The sequence below is a fragment of the Chelonia mydas genome, chromosome 14 (genome assembly GCF_015237465.2).
Source record: "Chelonia mydas isolate rCheMyd1 chromosome 14, rCheMyd1.pri.v2, whole genome shotgun sequence".
Lineage (NCBI taxonomy): Eukaryota > Metazoa > Chordata > Testudines > Cheloniidae > Chelonia > Chelonia mydas.
The window spans coordinates 40,859,873-40,880,440 of NC_051254.2; the positions used below are offsets into that span (position 1 = coordinate 40,859,873).

At 48.7% G+C, this 20,568-nt stretch overlaps 1 protein-coding gene across 1 annotated transcript; it reads right to left on the minus strand.

Moving 5' to 3' along the window:
* Positions 1 to 1,071: 1,071 nt before the first annotated feature.
* LOC102939408 (killer cell lectin-like receptor subfamily B member 1B allele A) lies at positions 1,072 to 18,071 on the minus strand. The gene is made up of 7 exons (XM_043528327.1): positions 17,602 to 18,071; positions 12,333 to 12,466; positions 8,603 to 8,701; positions 4,913 to 5,062; positions 4,252 to 4,406; positions 3,459 to 3,571; positions 1,072 to 2,188 (listed from the first exon to the last, which is right to left on the minus strand). The coding sequence occupies exons 2-7, from the start codon at positions 12,403 to 12,405 to the stop codon at positions 2,074 to 2,076; spliced, it is 705 nt and encodes a 234-aa protein (XP_043384262.1). The 5' UTR covers positions 12,406 to 12,466; positions 17,602 to 18,071; the 3' UTR covers positions 1,072 to 2,073.
* Positions 18,072 to 20,568: the final 2,497 nt, after the last annotated feature.

Sequence of the window (20,568 nt, forward strand, 5' to 3'; positions counted from 1 at the left end):
ACACACTGCTTAATTATCCTGTGGAACTCATGGCCACAAGATGTTATTGAGGCCATGAGCTCAGCAAGATTCAAAGAAGGACTGGACATTTAGCTGGAGAATGGGACTATCACAGGGTGGCTGGCTCTTTAAGGGGAGATGGGTCCCAGCCGCACCTGTTACACTTTTCTTATTTTCTCCACCTGGGGAGGCAAGCTAAGTCACATGACAAGCAGGTCATGGGGCTAATTCAGGCCTCGAGGGGTGGCGAAAGGAGAGAAGCTTGCGGAGCAGAAGATAGGAAATGCCAGGTAGGAAGCTCTGGGGATTGATGCTTGGTAGAGACTCTAAGAACCTCAGCAGGAGCTATGAGAGAGTCTAGGAAAGAGCTTTGCTCAGTTAATGGTCAGACGAATTAGAGGAAAGAAGACAGAGGAGAACTTTAGGCTGGGGTAGCAGATTCTTTTGTGTTTGTTTATGTCCTCAGAGACATTGGAAAGGGTGGAATTTTCTTTTACAACTTAGCTGGAGGGCCAGGTCCCTGCAACAACCAAGCGAGGCTGGAAGGTTGGGAGATTCCCACTGGAGAGAAGGGAAACTGAGGCAGCAGCTAGCCCAAAACCAGATCGGGCAGGCGATGCTGCAACAAGGAACTTTCGCTGCTTAGAAAAAAGTTACACAGGATCCGAACCCTCCTGCTTCAGAGCTCACAGCTTAGACTCATAGATATTAAGGTCAGAAGGGACCATTATGATCATCTAGTCTGACCTCCTGCACAATGCAGGCCACAGGATCTCACCCACCCACTCCTGCAATAAACCTCTCACCTATATCTGAGCTATTGAAGTCCTCAAATCATGGTTTAAAGACTTTAAGGTGCAGAGAATCCTCCAGCAAGTGACCCGTGCCCCAGGGTGGTGACGGGAGACTTTTCAGACAATCTGTTTTTTTTAAGGGATGCAGGATCAGTGTCTGGAGTTAAATGCACCTGAAGAGACTGAGTCCCAAAAACGACAGGGAGGTTGAGGGGATCCACAAGTGACACCGAGCACCATCGTAGGTGTGGTTGGGTTAGTGTGTGTTTCCTCCCTGTGTGCCATCCCAGCTCTGCGCAGACAGCTGGCACAGCCAACCTCGAGCGAACCGCTCAATGACCACACGATCCATTAAGATGCGAAGGCGCTTGGTCAGGTTTATTGTCAATAAAGCACAGTCCTAATGCCCTGGCTTGACGATTACAGGTACGCTAACGCATGTATGCCCATTGCGATGGACTAGCTCAGCTGCTGGCAGGACTTTCCGCTATCCCCTAGACCGGACAAAGACAGTCTCTGAGATACATCTCTATACACAGATACAAACAAGTTATGTATCACTTCTGATGGATCAGGGTGCCAGCCACTGACATATCCAGGGGCCACCCGTTACCTTGTACGGGTTGGTTTGAACAAAACACCTGTGTTCATCATGTTGTTATCTGACTTTGTCCTTAAGGTGGGTCAGTGGGTTCCTGAGATCTGTGGGCAATGTGCTGGTATCGAGGTGTTCGGGTACCACCCTGGAATGTGTCTGCGTGAGCAGGGCCTGCCTCTAGCTTACAACCTGGTTTTGCTTCATGTCAGCAAAGTTTTGACCACTTTAGCCCAGGCCTCAGGCCTCATACCAGACCTCTGGTACATGGGCTTATGGTTCAGGGCCTCCTCCTCCTCCAGTATGCACCATACCACCTAATCCTGCTCAGAGGCGTTTCGTGAGCACCAGGTTTAAACAACCCAGGTTGACGGCAGGGTCCAGTCCCCACCACGAATCTCAGCGAGAGAGAGAAGCAGGGTGGGGAAAGAGCCGTGCAGGAGAACATGTAGCTGAAGCAGTGAATCAACCATCGGGGGCCACCTCAGTGTCAGCAGCATCCCCATCTCGTGTAAACTGGCCCACAGCTCTGCCAACGAGGCCGTGCTGATTTACATCAGCTGAGATCCTGCCCCAGATGCATCAAACAGTGGAACAACGGAAGTTACAAAGCCCTTACAATAATCTTCTTGGGGCAGACCCAGACAGAAGCCCTCTCCTCTGTCAGTTCTGCAACGGCCTTGCTTAGATCAGGAGCGCGTCTTTCTGGCAGATCCATTTTAATTCAGCGCTGCAGGTTTCCAACGCAATCTGGTTTCTTTTTAACACCCCGCAGTCCCTTCCACCGGGTTTCCCTGCGCTGTGGAATCAAAGAGCCAGTCATTGCCGATGTGTTTAGACTTTGCAGGGAGTTGGGTCCGTAGCGGTGCCGTGGGGCAGGACGCTGTCACTTTCTTCCCCCCCCCATTTCAAAGGGAAGGCTGGCCTTATTGTTAATGCACTGGGCTGAGCCCCTGGAGATCAGCACTTGGTTCTAGCCTCTGCCACAGATTTCCCTGCATGGCCTTTGTCAAGTCACTCAGACCTAGATCCTCAAAGGTAGTTAGGCTCCGAACTACCATCGATTTCAGTGGAAGTTAGGTCCTAATCCCTTCTATCTAAATACTGAAATCCATGGGAGTTAGGAGCCTAGATGCTGGCCTACACTAGGGACTTATATTGGTTCAGCTAGGTCTAACAGGGGTGTGAACAATCCACACCCCCGACAGACGTAGCTATCCTGACCTAACTCCTGGTGCAGCCAGCGCAAGGTTCAGAAAACAATTCTTCTGTCCACCTGCCCGCCACCTCTCGGGGACGTGGATTAACTATGCTGACGGGAGAACTCCCTCCTTATAATGGTATAATTATATCAGTAAAAATTCACCTCCCCTAACTGATGCAGTGATACTGTTACAACTTTCAAGTGCCCGCTAGGCCTCGTTAGCTGCACACAGACGCATGTCCTTGCTCATCTGGGAAGGGACATCTTTCAGGTCCGGATGACCAGGGCTTTAATAGAAATTCCTAGAATCTGCCAGTGTGGCTCAAACCAAACTGTTTTAGAAGAGATGCCTTGCTCTCACCTGAACATCAGGTTATGCTGAACCTGGCTCTCTGGTTATTGCGACACCTGAAATACACACAAACCCCCAAGCCTTTCCATTGACACATGTAGTGACCTTCCCTTCTGCAGCACTATGAACACTTGCAGTTTTACGGCCAGCCTCATGCTATTTTGTGCTTTTCTTTAAGTTCCAGCTCTTGGAGTCAGGTGATTATGAGAGAATCTCAGCTTGCCTTTTAAAAAACAAAGTTTCTACCCGTCCTTTTGATTGAAAACATGACCCCGAAAACCAGAAGACAAAGACAAAGAACCCTAAATGCATTAAAAAAACCCCCCACTACTCATGATTTTTAAGCAAATCTCACCATTTTGGGGACCTGACTTAGGGTTTTGAAGGCTTGGGCTTTCCCATACGCTAATAATTTCAAAGGAGGTGAAGTGTCACATTTTTGGCTTCTGAATCCGCAAACGAGGCAGTAAGATTGTTTGCAAACACAAATAGGAAAAACATTAGGAAACTCACAGGTCTCTATTGAAGGGGGAGCCATCTACCCATATCCACGTCCTCTCGGGAGATTTAAAGTTTAATCCAATCCAAAGAGAATTTTTCTCGGTTGTGATCGTCTGTATGTAAACCTGTAAAGTGGACGAGACAGGCATCTGGGTGAATAAACGGTGCTTTAATTCTCTGAAGTCTGCTTCAGTGTTAATCCAAGGGCAATAAAAATCCAACACAACACAACATGCTGTTCGGGTGGCCAGGTGCCTGGTTTTTGATGGGAAAGTCTGGTGGAAAAGGGGACCTGACTGTGTCCGGTCAGATCTACCGACTGGACAACCAAAGTCCAGTTACTGTGAGCAGGGGAGGCGGGGATCATCACCCGCGCCAGCCCCTAATCAGCCTGGTCTGTCTCCTGTCATCGTTAGGCGGCTGCAGCTCCCATCCCCAGCTCCATAGACAAGTCCCTCCTGACCCGGGCAGGGAGGGTGGGAGGGGAAAAGCAGCGAGCAACGGGGGATATGGGGGTAGCGGAGTGGATGGGGGTGGGGCCTCAGAGGAAGACGTGGGGCAGGGGCAGGGCCTCGGGGGGAAGAGGCGGGGCAGGGAGGTTCCAGCACTCCTGCAGGAGTGTCAGGTTTTTAAATATTACCCAAACGGGCAACCGTGCATACCGCACTTGGGATCTTGGCACTCCCAGCCGCTGACCTTCAAACAAAATATCCGCTAGCTTACCGGTGGGGTTGGAACTACATTTCCCCACATTTGGTTTATTATGGCGCAGTGCTCCAATATCCTGCAAGAAAATTAACTTTACCATCTCCTCCTGGTCCTGGGTCACCAGTAAACGAGAGCTCTTCGTTAAGCAGTCATCACGGCTGCTGTTCCACATTCTAGTTTCTTTAGACACCCAGTAACATTTTCCCTTGTACGGCAGCCAGTCCTGGGGGCAAAGTACGCAGCTGGAGCCTTCTGGAGGGGGAAAAAGCATCATTAATGAGTTGTTTGTAGCTGCTGACCAGCTGTTTGGCAGGTCAGGGAGGGGCTTGGAGGAGGGTGGAGAATGGTGAGCGGGCGGGGGCATCGGGGAGAGGGTGGAGTGGGGACAGGAAGAGAGAGAGCGAGGGTGGGGCCTCGGGGGGGGGGGGGGGGGGGGGGGGGTTTGACATGATCAAACCGAAATATTGCAACGGTCCTGGATCAAAATTGTTTGGCATTTTCGTTTCCCAGGAAACGTCAAGACTTCCGCTCTTGGTTCTGAGTCGGATGAAAAAAAAAAATTCCCAAGGGTTGGAATCTCCCATGGAACAGAACTTTCCATTCCCCTCCAAGCTCTCGTACCAGTACAGGGTCTTTGGGCCGGGGAGCGAATGGCTAAAAGCAGGTCCCACAAACAGCCTGGGGGAAAACAGGTTAAATAACAAACCGCTGAAGATGCAGCTACCCAGAAAAATGAAAGTCAACGCTTGTGAGGTTACCTGTTGAGCTGCTTTGGGGTGGGTCACACAGGTGCTGTTTCAGGTGAGACAATTTCTCCAGGCTGCCGACACATTTACTTTCGTTTCTGGGTCTCTTGGAGACCACATTGCCTTCGGGAGCCAGTCCACGCCCTGAGGAGCCCTGAAAAACTTCAGCACAACATCCATGTGAATGAACGTTGCTTTCTGTGCTTTAAAACATTACGAATGCGGGTCTGTAAATTACACCTCCTTCAGCAGCGTCTAGTGACTGTACCAGGGAAAGAGACGGGGGGGGACTGAAAGAAATGGATAGACTGGGCATCTCCTTCACTACAACCGTTCAGCTCCTTCTCACTTTTCCTGTCTGTGTAACAAAGGCAAGGCCTTCATGAGCAGCTCGGGTGAATTCATGCACTGGGATCCCGTCTGTTTCATTTTGTCCTGCCTTTGAGAATGAGCAAGTTGTTCCTTGGCAAGTGTAACAGGCGTGGAAAACGAGCAAGAAAATCCCTACAATTCCCTAGCTTTTTCTATGTTCAAAGACCACGGAGGTTGCAGAGGGCAGCGCTCCAAAGTTAGGCAAATGTCTCGGCGAAGCTTGCTTGTGCAACTTCACCTCTGCCTCCCTGGTGCATCTGTGTTAGTATGAGGGGGGGAGGCATAGCTCAGTGGTTTGAGCATTGGCCTGCTAAACCCAGGGTTGTGAGTTCAATCCTTGAGGGGGCCATTTGGGATCTGGGGCAAAAATTGGGGATTGGTCCTGCTTTGAGCAAGGGGACGGACTAGATGACCTCCTGAGGTCCCTTCCAACCCTGATAGTCTATGAGTCTATGATACGCAGGCTGTCCACACAGAACCCTGGCCTTATTCAGTGCACAGATTGGACGGTGCCTGTGACAGGGATGCGGGGTGGCCTTTGATTCACTGAAGGGGTTGGATGGTGGGCAGTGTGTGAGAAGCAAGGGGGGCCGCGTCTTGCACAGCTGCCTCTTGCACTCAGCACCGGAGCCGTTCAGTTTCCTGGGTTGGCTGGATCACTCCTGATTTCAGGCCTCACCTCTTCAGCACCTGCTTCTATCTCCCGCCGTCACTGAGCCGGGGAGCTGGGTGAATGGATATTTATGTGGGAAGCGCTCTAGGCCAGAGGTGGGCAAACTACGGCCCGGGGCCACATCTGGCCCGTGGGACCGTCCTGCCCGGCCCTTGAGCTCCCGGCCAAGGAGGCTAGCCCCCGGCCCCTGCCCCGTTGTTCCCCCTCCCCCGCAGCCTCACCTCACTGCACCACCAGCGCTCTGGCCAGGCCCCGGGCGGTGGGGCTGCGAGCTCCTGCTGCGGTGAGTGGCATGGTAAGGGGGCAGGGAGCGGGGGGGGGGGGGGGGGTTGGATAAGGGACGGGGGGTCCCAGGAGGCAATCAGGGGACAGGGAACAGGGGGGGTTGGATAGACGTGGGAGTCCCGGGGGGGGAGGATGTGTGGATAGGGGTCGGGGCAGTCAGGGGACAGGGAGCAGGGGGGTTGGATAGGGTGTGGGGTCCTGGGGGGGCAGTTAGGGGTGGAGGGTCCTGCTTACGGATTATACACGCCTTGTCCACACACAAACTTGCACTGGTTTAATTAGTGGGGATGCCTGTTAGGAGTGTTAGTGATGATAATGTTAGGTTTCAGAGTAACAGCCGTGTTAGTCTGTATTCGCAAAAAGAAAAGGAGGACATGTGGCACCTTAGAGACTAACCAATTTATTTGATGCATCCGATGAAGTGAGCTGTAGCTCACGAAAGCTCATGCTCAAATAAATTGGTTAGTCTCTAAGGTGCCACAAGTCCTCCTTTTCTTTTAGTGATGATAATGTAGTATTCAGGCCCGTATATTTGCCTGAGATAGAATGTGGGGTCTTGAGTTGTTTGCCCATTTGCCTTTTGATATTTTTATATTCTTACTAATATGTGTGAACACAGACACTGTGTGTTACATCTGCCCACACGCAGACGGGGTGAAAAGAGAGAGAAGCGATAAAGCTAAAGTGTTTCTGGATAGAGTGGGAGTGTAATAAACAAGCGTACACTTGAAGACTGCCTCGACTCCTACTTCAGGCAAATAGACCGGCCTGAATATTGCATGATCATCACTAACACTCTTAGCAATGCCCTTATTTCAGTTTTGCTTAAATCTGCTCCCAGTCACGTTAAGCCAAAATAAGAGGGTCAACAACTGGGGTTGTGTCGATTTAACTAAAGGTTTCAGAGTAGCAGCCGTGTTAGTCTGTATTCGCAAAAAGAAAAGAAGGACTTGTGGCACCTTAGAGACTAACGCATTTATTTGAGCATGAGCTTTCGTGAGCTACAGCTCACTTCATCGGATGCATACTGTGGAAACTGCAGAAGACATTATATACACAGAGACCATGAAACAATACCTCCTCCCACCCCACTCTCCTGCTGGTAATAGCTTATCTAAACTAAATTCTAAACTAAATTATCTAAACTAAATTCGTTTAAATTCACACCTTTAGTTAAACTGGGAAAACCCTCCATGTCGGCATCAGAGAAATTCCATTTAAATTCTATCTACAAGCAAAGTGCTAAGGGAGCAGATCTGCTGTTAAAAATCATCCTCCTAGTATAACGAAAATCACTGTGCATGATAACTGAACTATTAAAAAAACAGCAACAACAAATCCTTCAAATTTCCCCAAATCAAAATGTTAAGGAATCACAGAAAGGAACGTTGGTGAACCAGATGTTCAAGGCTTAGAACTTTTAAATGTCTCCCCCAAACTGATGAGTAGAGTGGGTCAATATTCAAATTTCTGTGTCACTGCATTATGATGACATTTTCATTCCAAAATTGTTTGGAACAAAAAGTAGAAATTTCACAATTTTCTGCGGAGTGGAAATTTAAAAAAAAAATCAAATCAAAACAATTGCATTGGAAAATTTCAAAATGAAATGCTGAAATATTTCAAAATTTTGAAATCAAATTTTTATTTTTATTAAGTTTATCATTAAATTGTTTATTGAGTTTTTATATTTGGTTCTATTTTTCAATTTCTTTTCATTTCATTTGCTTTTTAAAATTATTAAAAGCAGCAGCTACCGGCGGTCTCAAACAGCTTGAGCGCTTATCTTATTTCCTTGTTGGATGTGTCTCCTGTTTGATGTTATGAAACCATTTGACACATTGAGCAAGAAAATCAGAAAAGCCCTGAGTACGAACTACAATAGCAAGTTTGTTTCAATGCCTTGTGTTAGCCGGAAATCTTTTTTCCAGGACATTAAAAACAACTGCTGCTTCGAAGAGGAGCTCTTTTAACTAATTTTACAAATAAAACATAAATTGCAATAAAATAGAATGCCTCAGTTCTGGGCTGCCCAATTCCTAGGGGAGCTGGTTCTCTTGTTCCCCAACTCATTTCTATGGCAAACACCCTGTCACACAACTGTTCAAAAAGAAAAAAAAAACTCACAAGCTTATTTTCCCCTCCCTACTTTTGTCATATCCAAGAACATCTGAGCTACTTTTGCTCAAACTTTTTAAAAAATATTGCTAAGAATGACCAGGGGAAAATTCAGCTCAAAATGTGAAAACTGTGGGAAATTATAAGACCCAAAAAATGTCCCTTGTAATAGAAATGCCTTAACAGTAGGTATTACTGTGATCTGACTGCCTGTGTTATGCTTGAGAGTGAATAACGGGCGTGGAGCAACTTACCCCAAACACTCAGCACTATGACTGTCATCAGCAGGACAACATACCCAGCAGCTCCGATCTTCAAGACAAGTTGATGCCAGTGTGGACACTGATGGAATTCTGGCCAATTCAGTATTTGGGGAAATTATAATAAAAAAGGAAATATTGGAATTACTTGATGATTTACATTCTCTTTTAGACAAGTGTCAGAGGGGTAGCCGTGTTAGTCTGTATCTACAAAAACAGCAAGGAGTCCGGTGGCACCTTAAAGACTAACAGATTTAATTGGTCATAAGCTTTGGTGGGTAAAAAACCCACTTCTTCAGATGCATGGAGACTGCATCTGAAGAAGTGGGTTTTTACCCACAAAAGCTTATGCCCAAATAAATCTGTTAGTCTTTAAGGTGCCACCAGACTCCTTGTTATTCTCTTTAAAAGCTTGTCCAGAAACCCATGCAAGAGGATGGCGTGCCAATCTATACTGGACCAGCAAATACGCTCCCCGCAACTGCTCGCAGTACTCCTATGTAGTAGAGAAGTACTGACACCTTGATTTTACAGCTGGGAACTCAGGTCCACAGAGATTGGAGCGGCTTGCCCATGATCACGCAGGAAGTCTACGGCAGAGCAAGTTCAGATCTTTAGAATCACAGTCTAGCATCTTAGCCACCAGACCACCCTACCTTGGCTCATCGAACGATAAATAAATCATGATCTGAATCATACAGTTGTCTGTCAGCGAATGTCCATTTTAAGAGCATCCCTGAAACTGCCTAGGCAGAATTATGGAGCCCCTAATGTTATCATGAAGTAGTAAAACAATAGCAATTGTTCTGCAGCATATTGTGGGAGAACGTGTGTGTCCCTGAACCTTGATGTGAGCCTACGACCAGCCAGCAGCGTGTTGGGTCTTCCCCCGAGGCCCTGCTCCTGCGCTGTCTCTTCCTCCCAAGACCCTGTCCCCCGCTCACTCCTCTCTGCTCCCTGCCCTGTCGCTCGCCCTTATGGCCCTCTAGCCCCCCCCCCCCCCTTTCTGGCACTCTTAGAGTTGCCAGTTTTGGTTGGACTTATTCCTGGAGGTTTCATCACATGACCTAAGATTTAATCTGTGATTCCTGGAGACTGCAGGACAATCCTGGAGGGTTGGCCACTGTAGTGAGACGCAGCTGAATCAAGGTGTCGATCTGTGTGAATCCCTGGAGAGGGACAGAGGCATGACAGCTGTTTCTTTGGGCTCAGGCAGAGGAAAGCTGGCCTGGCAGGCTGTGAATATGGCTACCTCTCAGCCAAAGGGGTAAGGTTTTTATCTGAGACCAAAGAAAACCACAAAGAGCAAAAATAGAGTCGTTGTGAGAGAAACAACAGAGGGTGTCTCTTGCTTTTCAAGATCCTCCTTCTCAAATCCCTTCACACCCCAGCCAGGCGTCTTACATTTAACAGTCCAGAAAACAAGATTGTGGCAACGAACACCAAAACTAAACAGCTCTACCTGTGCCCTTATCACAGCTGATTAACATCGTACATCAAATCAGCAGACGACACCAAAATTGGATGGGGACATAATTGATTAAACGAGATCAGAGCCCTGGGGGCTGCCAGCAGTTGGCGAAAATGTCAGAGTGAATAAATGTAATGCCCTGGCCCCGGGAGAGGAAATCAACTGCTGAGAGAGAACATGGAGGGGGTGGCTTTAAACCAAGGTCACTTTCATTTTGTTTTATCGGCCTAGTGGATGGACCGGTGGAGTGGGATGCAGGAAACCACGGTTCTTTCCCAGCTACCACACTGACCACCTGGGTGATGCCAGGCAAGTCATTTTCTTGCTCTGTGCCTCAGTTTCCTCATGTGTAAAACAGGGATAATGATACTGACCATTGTAAAGCACTTTGAAATCTAGGGGTGAAAAGCCCCAGGTAAGATCTAGGGATTTTTATTTATTTCAGACCTAGCTTCAGTAAGCAGTTTAACATTGTTGCAAAAAACAAGCAAACAACAACAAAAACCCCACCCCTAACATCGTGCTGGGATGTATTAACAGGAGCGTTGTAAGCAAGACACAAGAAGTAATTCTGCCGCTCTACTCCATGCTGATATGGCATCTGATGAAATGAGCTGTAGCTCACGAAAGCTTATGCTCAAATAAATTTGTTAGTCTCTAAGGTGCCACAAGTACTCCTGTTCTTTCTGTTGCAAATGTAAGCTTCTGAAGGATTCAGGGCTAAATTCTGATCTCACTGACCCTGGTGTAAATCCGGAGTGACCTCACTGCAGTCAATGGAGTCGGGGTTGGATCCTGATCTCAGTGACCGTGGTGTCAATCCACAGTGACTCCAGAACTAGTTAGTCTGGGTTTACACTGGTTTAAATGAGAGCAGGGTCTTTGCCCTGCTTCTGAAATAATACATTTAAATTCACTCTCTGAGCATCCCGAATCTCAATGCTCATTCTCGCTCATTCTTCCCCAAACTCAACCGTAGAAGCTTTTTTTCATCCCTTCTGTGACAAAGTGGGAAAAATTTGTAATATTTTCATGATTCCTATGCATGCCTCAGTTTTCCTCTGAACTTTGCATTGCCACCAATGTGTCGGCAGGAGGGGAATTAACATTGCTCCTGGAAAAGTGATGGAGACATGGGTGTGTGTCTCACCTCGCTGTCTGGCTGGCATGAATTGGGTCCTTAATGCACTGGCTGAAACTGACCCAGATCAACAGACGGTTCGGAGAGAAGTCCCAAGGACTGAACCATCAATGCCTAAGAGCAGGAAACTTCATCAGGTGAGACATGTGAACAGAACTGGAGAACAGAAGGGAAAATGGTGCTCGGTGGCTGGAATAGGGACTTCTCTATGCAGGGACTAAGAAGCTCTCCCCTGCGGAGGACAAAGGGACAGAGAGAGAGCCAGAGATGAAATCCATTGCAGCTTGGCTGGTTCATAGCACTGGCTTGGCCAGGATGGACGATGATGTAACTTTTGCTTCTTTGCCAACCCAAGGATGTTCAGAGTCTGTAGCCAGGTGACTAATAAATGGTTACCGTGTTCGGAAAAGGCTGCCTGCATCACTGCAAATACTCCCTGAGTGCATTGTGCCCTTGGAGGGATACAGAACAAGCCACCCACAGGACTCTGGCTTGGCTGGATTTGTGGCAGGGATCACGTGTGCCCAAAGACCCAGTCTTGGGGTCCATGGACCGCTGTGTCACTGCGTGAACCCTGGGGGTTTGGGACGCTGAAGGGGCACAGACTAGACCCTGTGAATCCGTGCCAGCCTTTACCTACCCCATCATTCTAGAGACACTCGGCAGGAAACATTGTCACCTACAGCATTAACTTGTTTCCACCCCAAGTCTGTAAATAATAAACTAAAAGAAGCATTAAGGATACTCTGACAAAGCTATACTCTGCTTGTCTTTCTGTGCTAGGACTAAAGTTTGCTCTGAAGCCGCCTGGGAGACATTTACATTGACACAGTACAAAGTTTAAAATATACTGTACTATACATATCAACTAATAAATAGTCATTTACTCGGCTAGACCCAAGGCCCAGATTTGGTCCTGTCCAGCATGGGGGGATGGACCACATGACCCAGCAAGGTCCCTTCTACTCCTACATTTCTATGATTCTATATTACACAAACTAGTGTCTCTGTTCTGGACCCCATCTCTGTACACTCCTCTCCAGTTAGACACCGGGAGATGTACCTGAAAATCCCAGTCTTAGCACAAAAGTAGGAAGTAAGAACACACTCACTGTGGGGTTGAGATGAATGAGGTAAGCGGGCTCCCGGGATGTCTAAGTCAGCATAGACGACGTCCCCAGCCATGGCATGTACAGCCCGAGAAGAGAGCACGCCAGTAAGCAGGGCTGTGAATCAGGAGAACCACCTATTGTGCATAAAACAAAATGAACACCACATCCAAAGCCAGGAAGTCTTAGCTATCAGAAGCTGTTGAATTTCTTTGCCTATCACCGCTCTGTGGATTCCCTTTGCCGTTTAAGGCTAAGGACTGAAATGATCACGTCGTTTCAATCAAGGCATTTGCACTTGCAGAGCTGGGAGGCGTTGAACTGATTGGCTTCCAGACACCCCCATGCTTTCCTGTAAACTGCAGCTCTGCGAGCTGTGGGGGGGGGGGGGGGGGGGGGGGGGGGGGGGAAACATTTTTTGCTGCATAAAAATTGAGAAAGAGCGTGGAAATAAAATTACAACGGGTATTTCCCAGACCTGCTGGGAGCAGCCCAATCCAGACCTGCCCCCTCTCCCTTTCCCACAGCTTTGGGATCGTCAAGCTCTTGTACAGATGCTTCCTTTGAAAAGAGACGGCGTTGGGTAGATGGCACATCACGGCTGCTTTCTTCCTTCCTGTCTCTGTCCCATAGGCTGCTATGCTGGATTTTGCTAGGGGTAACTTGAGAGTCCGGGGTCTGTGCACAAGTTCCATAGAGTTCGCAACGCACAGGGACCAGGCTCACAGGTATAGAGTTGGAGCGTATGTAGGCTACCTTGCATAAGCTCTGAAAACCTTAGTGAGCAAGGATGCTCTTGTGGATAAGGAACAACTTGTGAGTTGGGGGTTCAAATCCCAGCTCTGTGACACAGACTCACTAAGTGACTTTGGGCAAGTCACTTAAATCTCTGGGCCTCAGTCCTTCATTTCTCCTTCCCATTCAGATTGGAAGCTTTTTGGGGCACGGGCTGTCTCTTACGATGTATTTGTACAGTATGTGTCGTCAGATGTTTGGCTGTGTGTGTGTGTTCTCTCTGTTTGCCATCCCAGCTCCGTGCAGACAGCTGGCACAGCAGACCTCGAGCAAACCTCCCAATGACCACAAGATCCGTTAAGGTATGAAGGCACCCAGCCTGGTTTATTGTTGCTGAAGCCCTGTATAGGTACCTTATGACTGCTACAAGTACACTCAGTGCATGTATGCCTGTGACAAGGGATACAGCTCAGTTAGTGGCCGGACTTTTCACTATCCCTTCAGCTGGCCAAAGACACTCTCTTTGAGACTGCATTTTGGTATCAAGGTGTTCTGGTACCACCCTTCTGGAATGTGCTTTCGTGAGTGCGTAGTGCCTAGCACTCCTTAGGAATGTGTGTTTCTGCACTATCAGCCCTGACTTTGCTTTAGATTAGCAAAGCTTGGATCACTACTTTAGCCCAGGCCTCAGGCCTCAAACCAGGCCTCTGATTCAAAGGTTTATGTTTCAGGCCCTCTTCCTACTACAGTATGCAGTGCAATGGAGGCCTGATTTCAATTGTGTTCTATAGATGCTACCAAAAGGCACACAAACAATGTTGAGTGGCTGGTTGTTTATATATATATATACACATACATACACACACGTGCTGCGGAAGTTGAAATTTTTGTTCCATTGCAACAAACTCAGCCCCCATCTCTGCTTAGCTGCTACCCAGATATGTGTGGCTTTGCCCTGAACACGTACCAAACCTATACGGAAAATAACTCGACCCGCCTCTGTGGTGGTCAGACACAAAATAGTCTTAATATTTTGTCGCTTCAGTTGCACAAACCACTATATCCTCCAAATGCTTGACAGGGGTTAAAAAGTGCAAATCTGCCAAATGCCAATTGTAACGTCATTGTCAAAGTGTTTTCCAGTTTGTACGTAGCAAGAAGTGTTTCTTGTCTCTGGAGCGTTCAGAGCCGCTGCTGCAATGGGAACAGATTTCTTTAAATCAAAGTGGTTATTTCACAGGGGAGTTTTACAAACCATTTTAAGTGAAACCAAATATTATTTTCAAGGAGAGTATGTCCATTGTCACAGCATGACCTGGCAAACCCATCATCAGAAACAATATCAGAAGGAGAAGGAAATTAAGAACTATAGGCATGGCGGAAAGGAGATTGTCTGAATGTATTTAAACGAAATACCTATCGCTGTTACAGCTTTTCAAACACAGAATGCAAAACATATACTTTTGAGCTAACATTTTACATAGAACTGTACAGCAATGTCCCCCCTCCCTCTCCAGGAAAAAAAATAGTGAAAATGAGACATTTTTTATCTTCATTGATATTTTTCTCTGTGTGTGTGTGTGTTTGAAGTTTAACATTTTGCAGCATTTTGGTGGGACAGCTAATACATAGGTTACACAACTAAAATGCAAGAAAAACCAAAATTTGGACCTAAACGTGAGATGAAAGACTTTAACTGATGCTAGCAACTGAAAAGATAGAAGAGGAAGACAAAGAGTAGAAAAGCATCAACCACAATATGTGATCAAGATCACAAAGTTGAGAAAAGTGACTGGTAGCAGGTCTTGTCAATGCAGCTTTAGGGACTTCCATAGGCCAGTTTATAAATGTGTATTTGTGTGTAACACTAAGTTTCTCTATTTAAGTTATAAGATTTCTGTTCTAAAAGAATGGATCTGTTAATAAAAACAAAGAAAAAAATCTGAAAAAACGAACATATTTTTATTTTAAACTCAATTTTAGATTTGTTTTTCAATGAAATTCCAAACAGTTTGAATTAAAATGTCTGTTTTGCACATAATCCATTTTCCATTGGAAAAAGTAACATTTTGACAGAAAATTTTTGACTAGCTAAATTAAGTGCAAAGCAGGTTAACCCAGTGTGCCTCCATGTCTCCCTCTAGTGGCTGAACCAGGTTTAGTGGTTTAGGAGTCTGCGACTGCCTCAGGGCTAACGAGGCAGCCCTTTAGCTCAGGCAGCAGAAGCTCGGTGCTTCACAGGATTCCAGGTTCAATCCTCCCAGGCAATCCTGCCAGGAGCTTCAGAGTTGATGTCACAGCTGGACAGACCAGTAAGGGTCTCACTCATGTTGCATACAAATGTAACACCTATTCCTACTTGATATGCCCCTCCTTATACATCCAAGGATGTCTTTGGCCTTCTTAGCCACAGTGTCACACTGAGAGCTCGTGTGGAGCTGATCTCCACTACGACCGCTATGATCTTCTCAGTGTCACTGTTTTCTCTCTGAAACGCTGCCGGGGCTTCGGCTATGCCAAATGGTATCCTTAAAAAACTGAATACGGTGTCAGATCTCTCTGTTCCCGTGAGCAGTAAACTCATGTACACGTTTTAAAAAATAAATAGCAGATTCTTCCATATTCGGCACTGCCTGTCATTAACCAATAAGTTCTGATTCATTCTCCGATCAGAAAAAAGACCATTTGTATATCTTCCTTTGTGTTGCTGGTTTGTTGAGACTCAGGCCTGATGTCAGCTGCCTCAATAGCAATATTTTTCTTAGGCAGGAGTGCTGAAATCACGGAGTATGGTTATGGCAAGAGGTGCAGACTTCTCCCGTTATGCACACAGGAATCTCAGGATTAGTAGCCAGGCCATCTCTTGAGGCCATCTTAGATGAGCGGCTTTCATTGGGTCATTTATCAGGTGTAAAATCAAGGCACTGAGGAAGGAAACGGGCCACAGAGTGGTTTAAGAAGTTAGATTTGTGCAAGAGTCCACAGGTTACATCCTCACTGCAGAGCTAACTCATCTGATTTGCACTGGAGTGACTCGTCTCACATAGAATTCGGGGGCAGGGGGAATTTTTCGACCAAAACTTTGTTTTTTATGGAACATGCAGATTTGGGAGAACTGAAACATTTTGTGCAATTGTGCTGAATTTACCAAATTGTTTCAGTTAAAAAAAATTCTGAAAACATTTTGATTTGAAACAACTTTTCAGTTTGAAATTTCCTTCAATTTTATTCAACACAAAATAAAAGCTCAAAATCGAAACAAAACATTTTTGTTGTGAGTGAAATGAACCATTTTTCTTTGACCCCAAATGAATTTTTTCTGACTTTTTGGTATGCTGAAAATTTTGAAAAATTTTCATTTTGGGTTGATCTGAAACTAATCTTTTTCCTTGTATTTCAGGAGTGCCAGTGAACTGAGAAACCAGTTAGCTGCAGAGCTGTACTCCTGAGTTAGCCTTGCTCCAGTGAGACTCCCCAGGCCACAGAAATACCACTCATGTTGCCGTGTCCACAATGGCTCTGCTCTCACCTGAATGTGGTGCTACAACTTCTCGGGATACATCCTATAGTTCTCCAGTGAGCTGAGCCGCTCTAGGAATTCTTTCCCAGAGAATTGTTGGAGAACTTGTCTGTCCTTTTGGGGCACACTGGGGAATTGTGGGAAGGCAATGGAGGACTCGTGGCACTGAAGTTGTGCTAGCCTGCATCCACACTACAGAGCAGCTGTCTTAGCAGCTGATGAGTTGTGCTCACTCAAGTGGTACTCGCCGATGGGACAACAACGTGAGCTACAAGCAACATTGCATTTGAATTAAGGGCTTTTGTGTGCAGACAGGACTCAAGTTAGGGCAGCATTTGAGTTATAACTTCAGCTGACTTTGCAGTGAAGACAAACTCCCAGAAAGACAAAGCTGCTCCTTGTTGACAGGGCTTTAGCATATGTCTACACTGAAAAATAAAAGGTGTGTTCGTAGGGTGACCAGATGTCCTGATTTTATTAGGACAGTCACAATTTTTGGGTCTTTTTCTTACATAGGCTCCTATTACCCTGCACCCCTTGTCCCGATTTTTCACATTTGCTGTCTGGTCACCCTATGGGTTCTTAACCTGGGTTACCTAACTCAGATTAAAATTGCAGTGAAGACACATCAATTTGGCTTTTAACTTGGGTCAGCAACTCAAATTAAAGCCTATAGAGGAGCTGGGGGTGGAACTTGAGCTGCTAACCCTGAGATAAAACCCAAGTTGCTGTGTCTTTACTGCTATTTTAATCCAAGTTAGCTAATGTGAGTTAAAAGACATACCTCTTTTTGCAGTGTAGACATATCCTTAGCTGGTGTTTCTGCAAGGATTGCCTGTGAACCATTTGCAACCTCTTCTGTTCAAGAAACAGGACTGGAAGAGCATGTCTCTGCTTTGTGGGTGCCCTTTTGTCTCTGGCCCAGTGTTGCATGGGGTCCTCCTCTCTGGTGCCCCTACTGGGCTCTCCCACAGATGTGCAATGGTCTTTCTCAGCCTGCGTCATCTCCCAACTCACCCTCAGAGTGTTCTCCTCCAGCGAAGTCATGCAATGGTTCGCTCCGCTTCTGGGGTACTCAGCATCCCAGTTGACATACACAAAAGGTCCTTCAGCCCTCCTGGGCTTCTCTCAGTTCTCCTCACTCTTGTCAAGGCATTGACTTTCCAGGCTTTTTCCCCGTTGGGAGTCCAAATTTCCACATGAACTGGTTTCCCACCCCTCCTGGGCCTCTCTTCTCTTCCCCGATGTAGGGCTTCATTCAGGGCTACCCCTCAGGAGCTGATTCTGCTCCAGGTGGGTCTCTACACTTGACTTCCTCAGGCTTTTCCTCGAGGGGAACCTGCTTTGTTCCTTTCTCCAGGGTCTTCCTCCTCTACTGAGTCCCCAGCCCTAGTGAGTAATGTTCTGCCTGCTTCACCACCACAGCTGGGCTCGGTTTCTAATTTAGCCCCATTACATCCAACTGGGGTCACTAATTAGCTAGTATGTTGCCAGCTCATCAGAGAGGCTGAGGAATAGCTGCTAAGTCCTGGGCACGGGTATTTGTACCTTCTGTAAATAAACTAACCATACCAAGAAAATCTTCTGATTAGGTCCTGCCCCTTTCTACTCTGAGGGGAAACTAGCCCTCGGTTTTGCCAGCACTGTGCAGTGTGCACTGTTTTCATATGATTTGGCTTGAGGCCTGTCTCCTTTACTGGAAAGTCTCTACTTCAGAAGCCTCAACAGCGTAACAAACGTTCCCTGAGTCGCCACCGACCTTCAGCCTTCCTTTCCTGTGTGATCTCTTTGGGCTGCTGCTCGCAAAAGGTGTCAATTGTGCTCCCACGACAGAGACAGCTTAGGAAGGGCTCCCTCATGCTGCAGTCTCCTGTAAAACAGAACCAATGTGGTGTGATAGAGGGGTTTCCCTTCACCCTCTCCCCTGGTTCTTGTCACACAGACAGAAAGCAGAAGACCAGAAGTCCGAAGCGCAGACAATGCGACGTTTATTGGGGTTCGTTTCCAAGCAAGCATATTCCGAGGCCCTTCACACCAGTCGGGCTTATTTCTATATGCCGGTAGAGTCTGTTCCCCAGGGTTCCCTTCCCAGCTCCAACACCGCAGAGCCTTTACCCCGCGTCCCCCCGCCCGGCTCCAACACCGCAGAGCCTTTACCCCGCGTCCCCCCGCCCGGCTCCCACGCCGCAGAGCCTTTACCCCGCGTCCCCCCGCCCGGCTCCGACGCCGCAGAGCCTTTACCCCGCGTCCCGCCGCCCGGCTCCGACGCCGCAGAGCCTTTACCCGGTGTCCCCCTTCCCGGCTCCCACGCCGCAGAGCCTTTACCCGGCGTCCCCCTGCCCGGCTCCCACGCCGCAGAGCCTTTACCCCGCGTCCCCCCGCCCGGCTCCCACGCCGCAGAGCCTTTACCCCGCGTCCCCCCGCCCGGCTCCCACTCCGCAGAGCCTTTACCCGGCGTCCCCCCGCCCGGCTCCCACGCCGCAGAGCCTTTACCCCGCGTCCCCCCGCCCGGCTCCCACGCCGCAGAGCCTTTACCCCGCGTCCCCCCGCCCGGCTCCCACGCCGCAGAGCCTTTACCCCGCGTCCCCCCGCCCGGCTCCCACGCCGCAGAGCCTTTACCCCGCGTCCCCCCGCCCGGCTCCCACGCCGCAGAGCCTTTACCCCGCGTCCCCCCGCCCGGCTCCCACGCCGCAGAGCCTTTACCCCGCGTCCCCCCGCCCGGCTCCCACGCCGCAGAGCCTTTACCCCGCGTCCCCCCGCCCGGCTCCCACGCCGCAGAGCCTTTACCCCCGCGTCCCCCCGCCCGGCTCCCACGCCGCAGAGCCTTTACCCGGCGTCCCCCCGCCCGGCTCCCACGCCGCAGAGCCTTTACCCCGCGTCCCCCCCGCCCGGCTCCAACGCCGCAGAGCCTTTACCCCGCGTCCCCCCGCCCGGCTCCCACGCCGCAGAGCCTTTACCCCGCGTCCCCCCGCCCGGCTCCCACGCCGCAGAGCCTTTACCCCGCGTCCCCCCGCCCGGCTCCCACGCCGCAGAGCCTTTACCCCGCGTCCCCCCGCCCGGCTCCCACGCCGCAGAGCCTTTACCCCGCGTCCCCCCGCCCGGCTCCCACGCCGCAGAGCCTTTACCCCGCGTCCCCCCGCCCGGCTCCCACGCCGCAGAGCCTTTACCCCGCGTCCCCCCGCCCGGCTCCCACGCCGCAGAGCCTTTACCCCGCGTCCCCCCGCCCGGCTCCCACGCCGCAGAGCCTTTACCCCGCGTCCCCCCGCCCGGCTCCCACGCCGCAGAGCCTTTACCCCGTGTCCCCCTGCCCGGCTCCCATGCCGCAGAGCGTTTACCCCAGTGGCTTTCAAACTTTTTTACTGGGGACCCCTTTCACATAGCAAGTCTCTGAGTGCGACCCTCCTTATACATTAAAACCCCCCTTTTAATATATTTAACACCATTATAAATGCTGGAGGCAAAGCGGGGTTTGGGGCCCCCCCATATAATAACCTTGCAACCCCCGATGGGTCCCAACCCCCAGTTTGAGAACCCCTGCTTTACCCCGCGTCCCCCTTCCCAGCTCTGATGCTGCATTCCCTATTCCCTGTTCCCGTTCCCCCCTTAGCAAACATGATTCCAATTTCCCTTCCCCCCACTTCCTGTTTGACCCCAGTTTATATAGTAATATTCTCAGCTGTACCTTAACCAATCATTTTACTGAAATGTAACTAACCAATCCGAACATATTGTAACATAATTCTCTAACCAATTATATCCCACTACCCTCATTAACTTGCACCTAGCAAAATAAATTATACAGCAGACAGAAACAATTAGAGACCCAGACAGATTAACAATAGAAAAGTGGGGGCCATAAAGATAAAACGATACAGAAATGAGGGTTTCACAACCACAAACATTGAGAAGTGATTTCTTGCCAGACCGAAGGCTATCAGACTAAGTTTTCTTTAACCATCTTAAGATCTGTTTCTTTCTCTGGTG

What these genes read in the sequence shown, in the direction of transcription:
- LOC102939408 (XM_043528327.1), bottom strand. Translation starts at nt 12,405, where the DNA reads ATGGCTGGGGACGTCGTCTATGCTGACTTAGACATCCCGGGAGCCCGC. An exon ending in ACCCCAAAGCAGCTCAACAG is followed by an intron (nt 4,407 to 4,912) that starts GTAACCTCACAA and finishes TTCCCCCTCCAG; the next exon opens with AAGGCTCCAGCTGCGTACTT. An exon ending in TCCCCCTTCAATAGAGACCT is followed by an intron (nt 2,189 to 3,458) that starts GTGAGTTTCCTA and finishes TTGATTCCACAG; the next exon opens with CGCAGGGAAACCCGGTGGAA.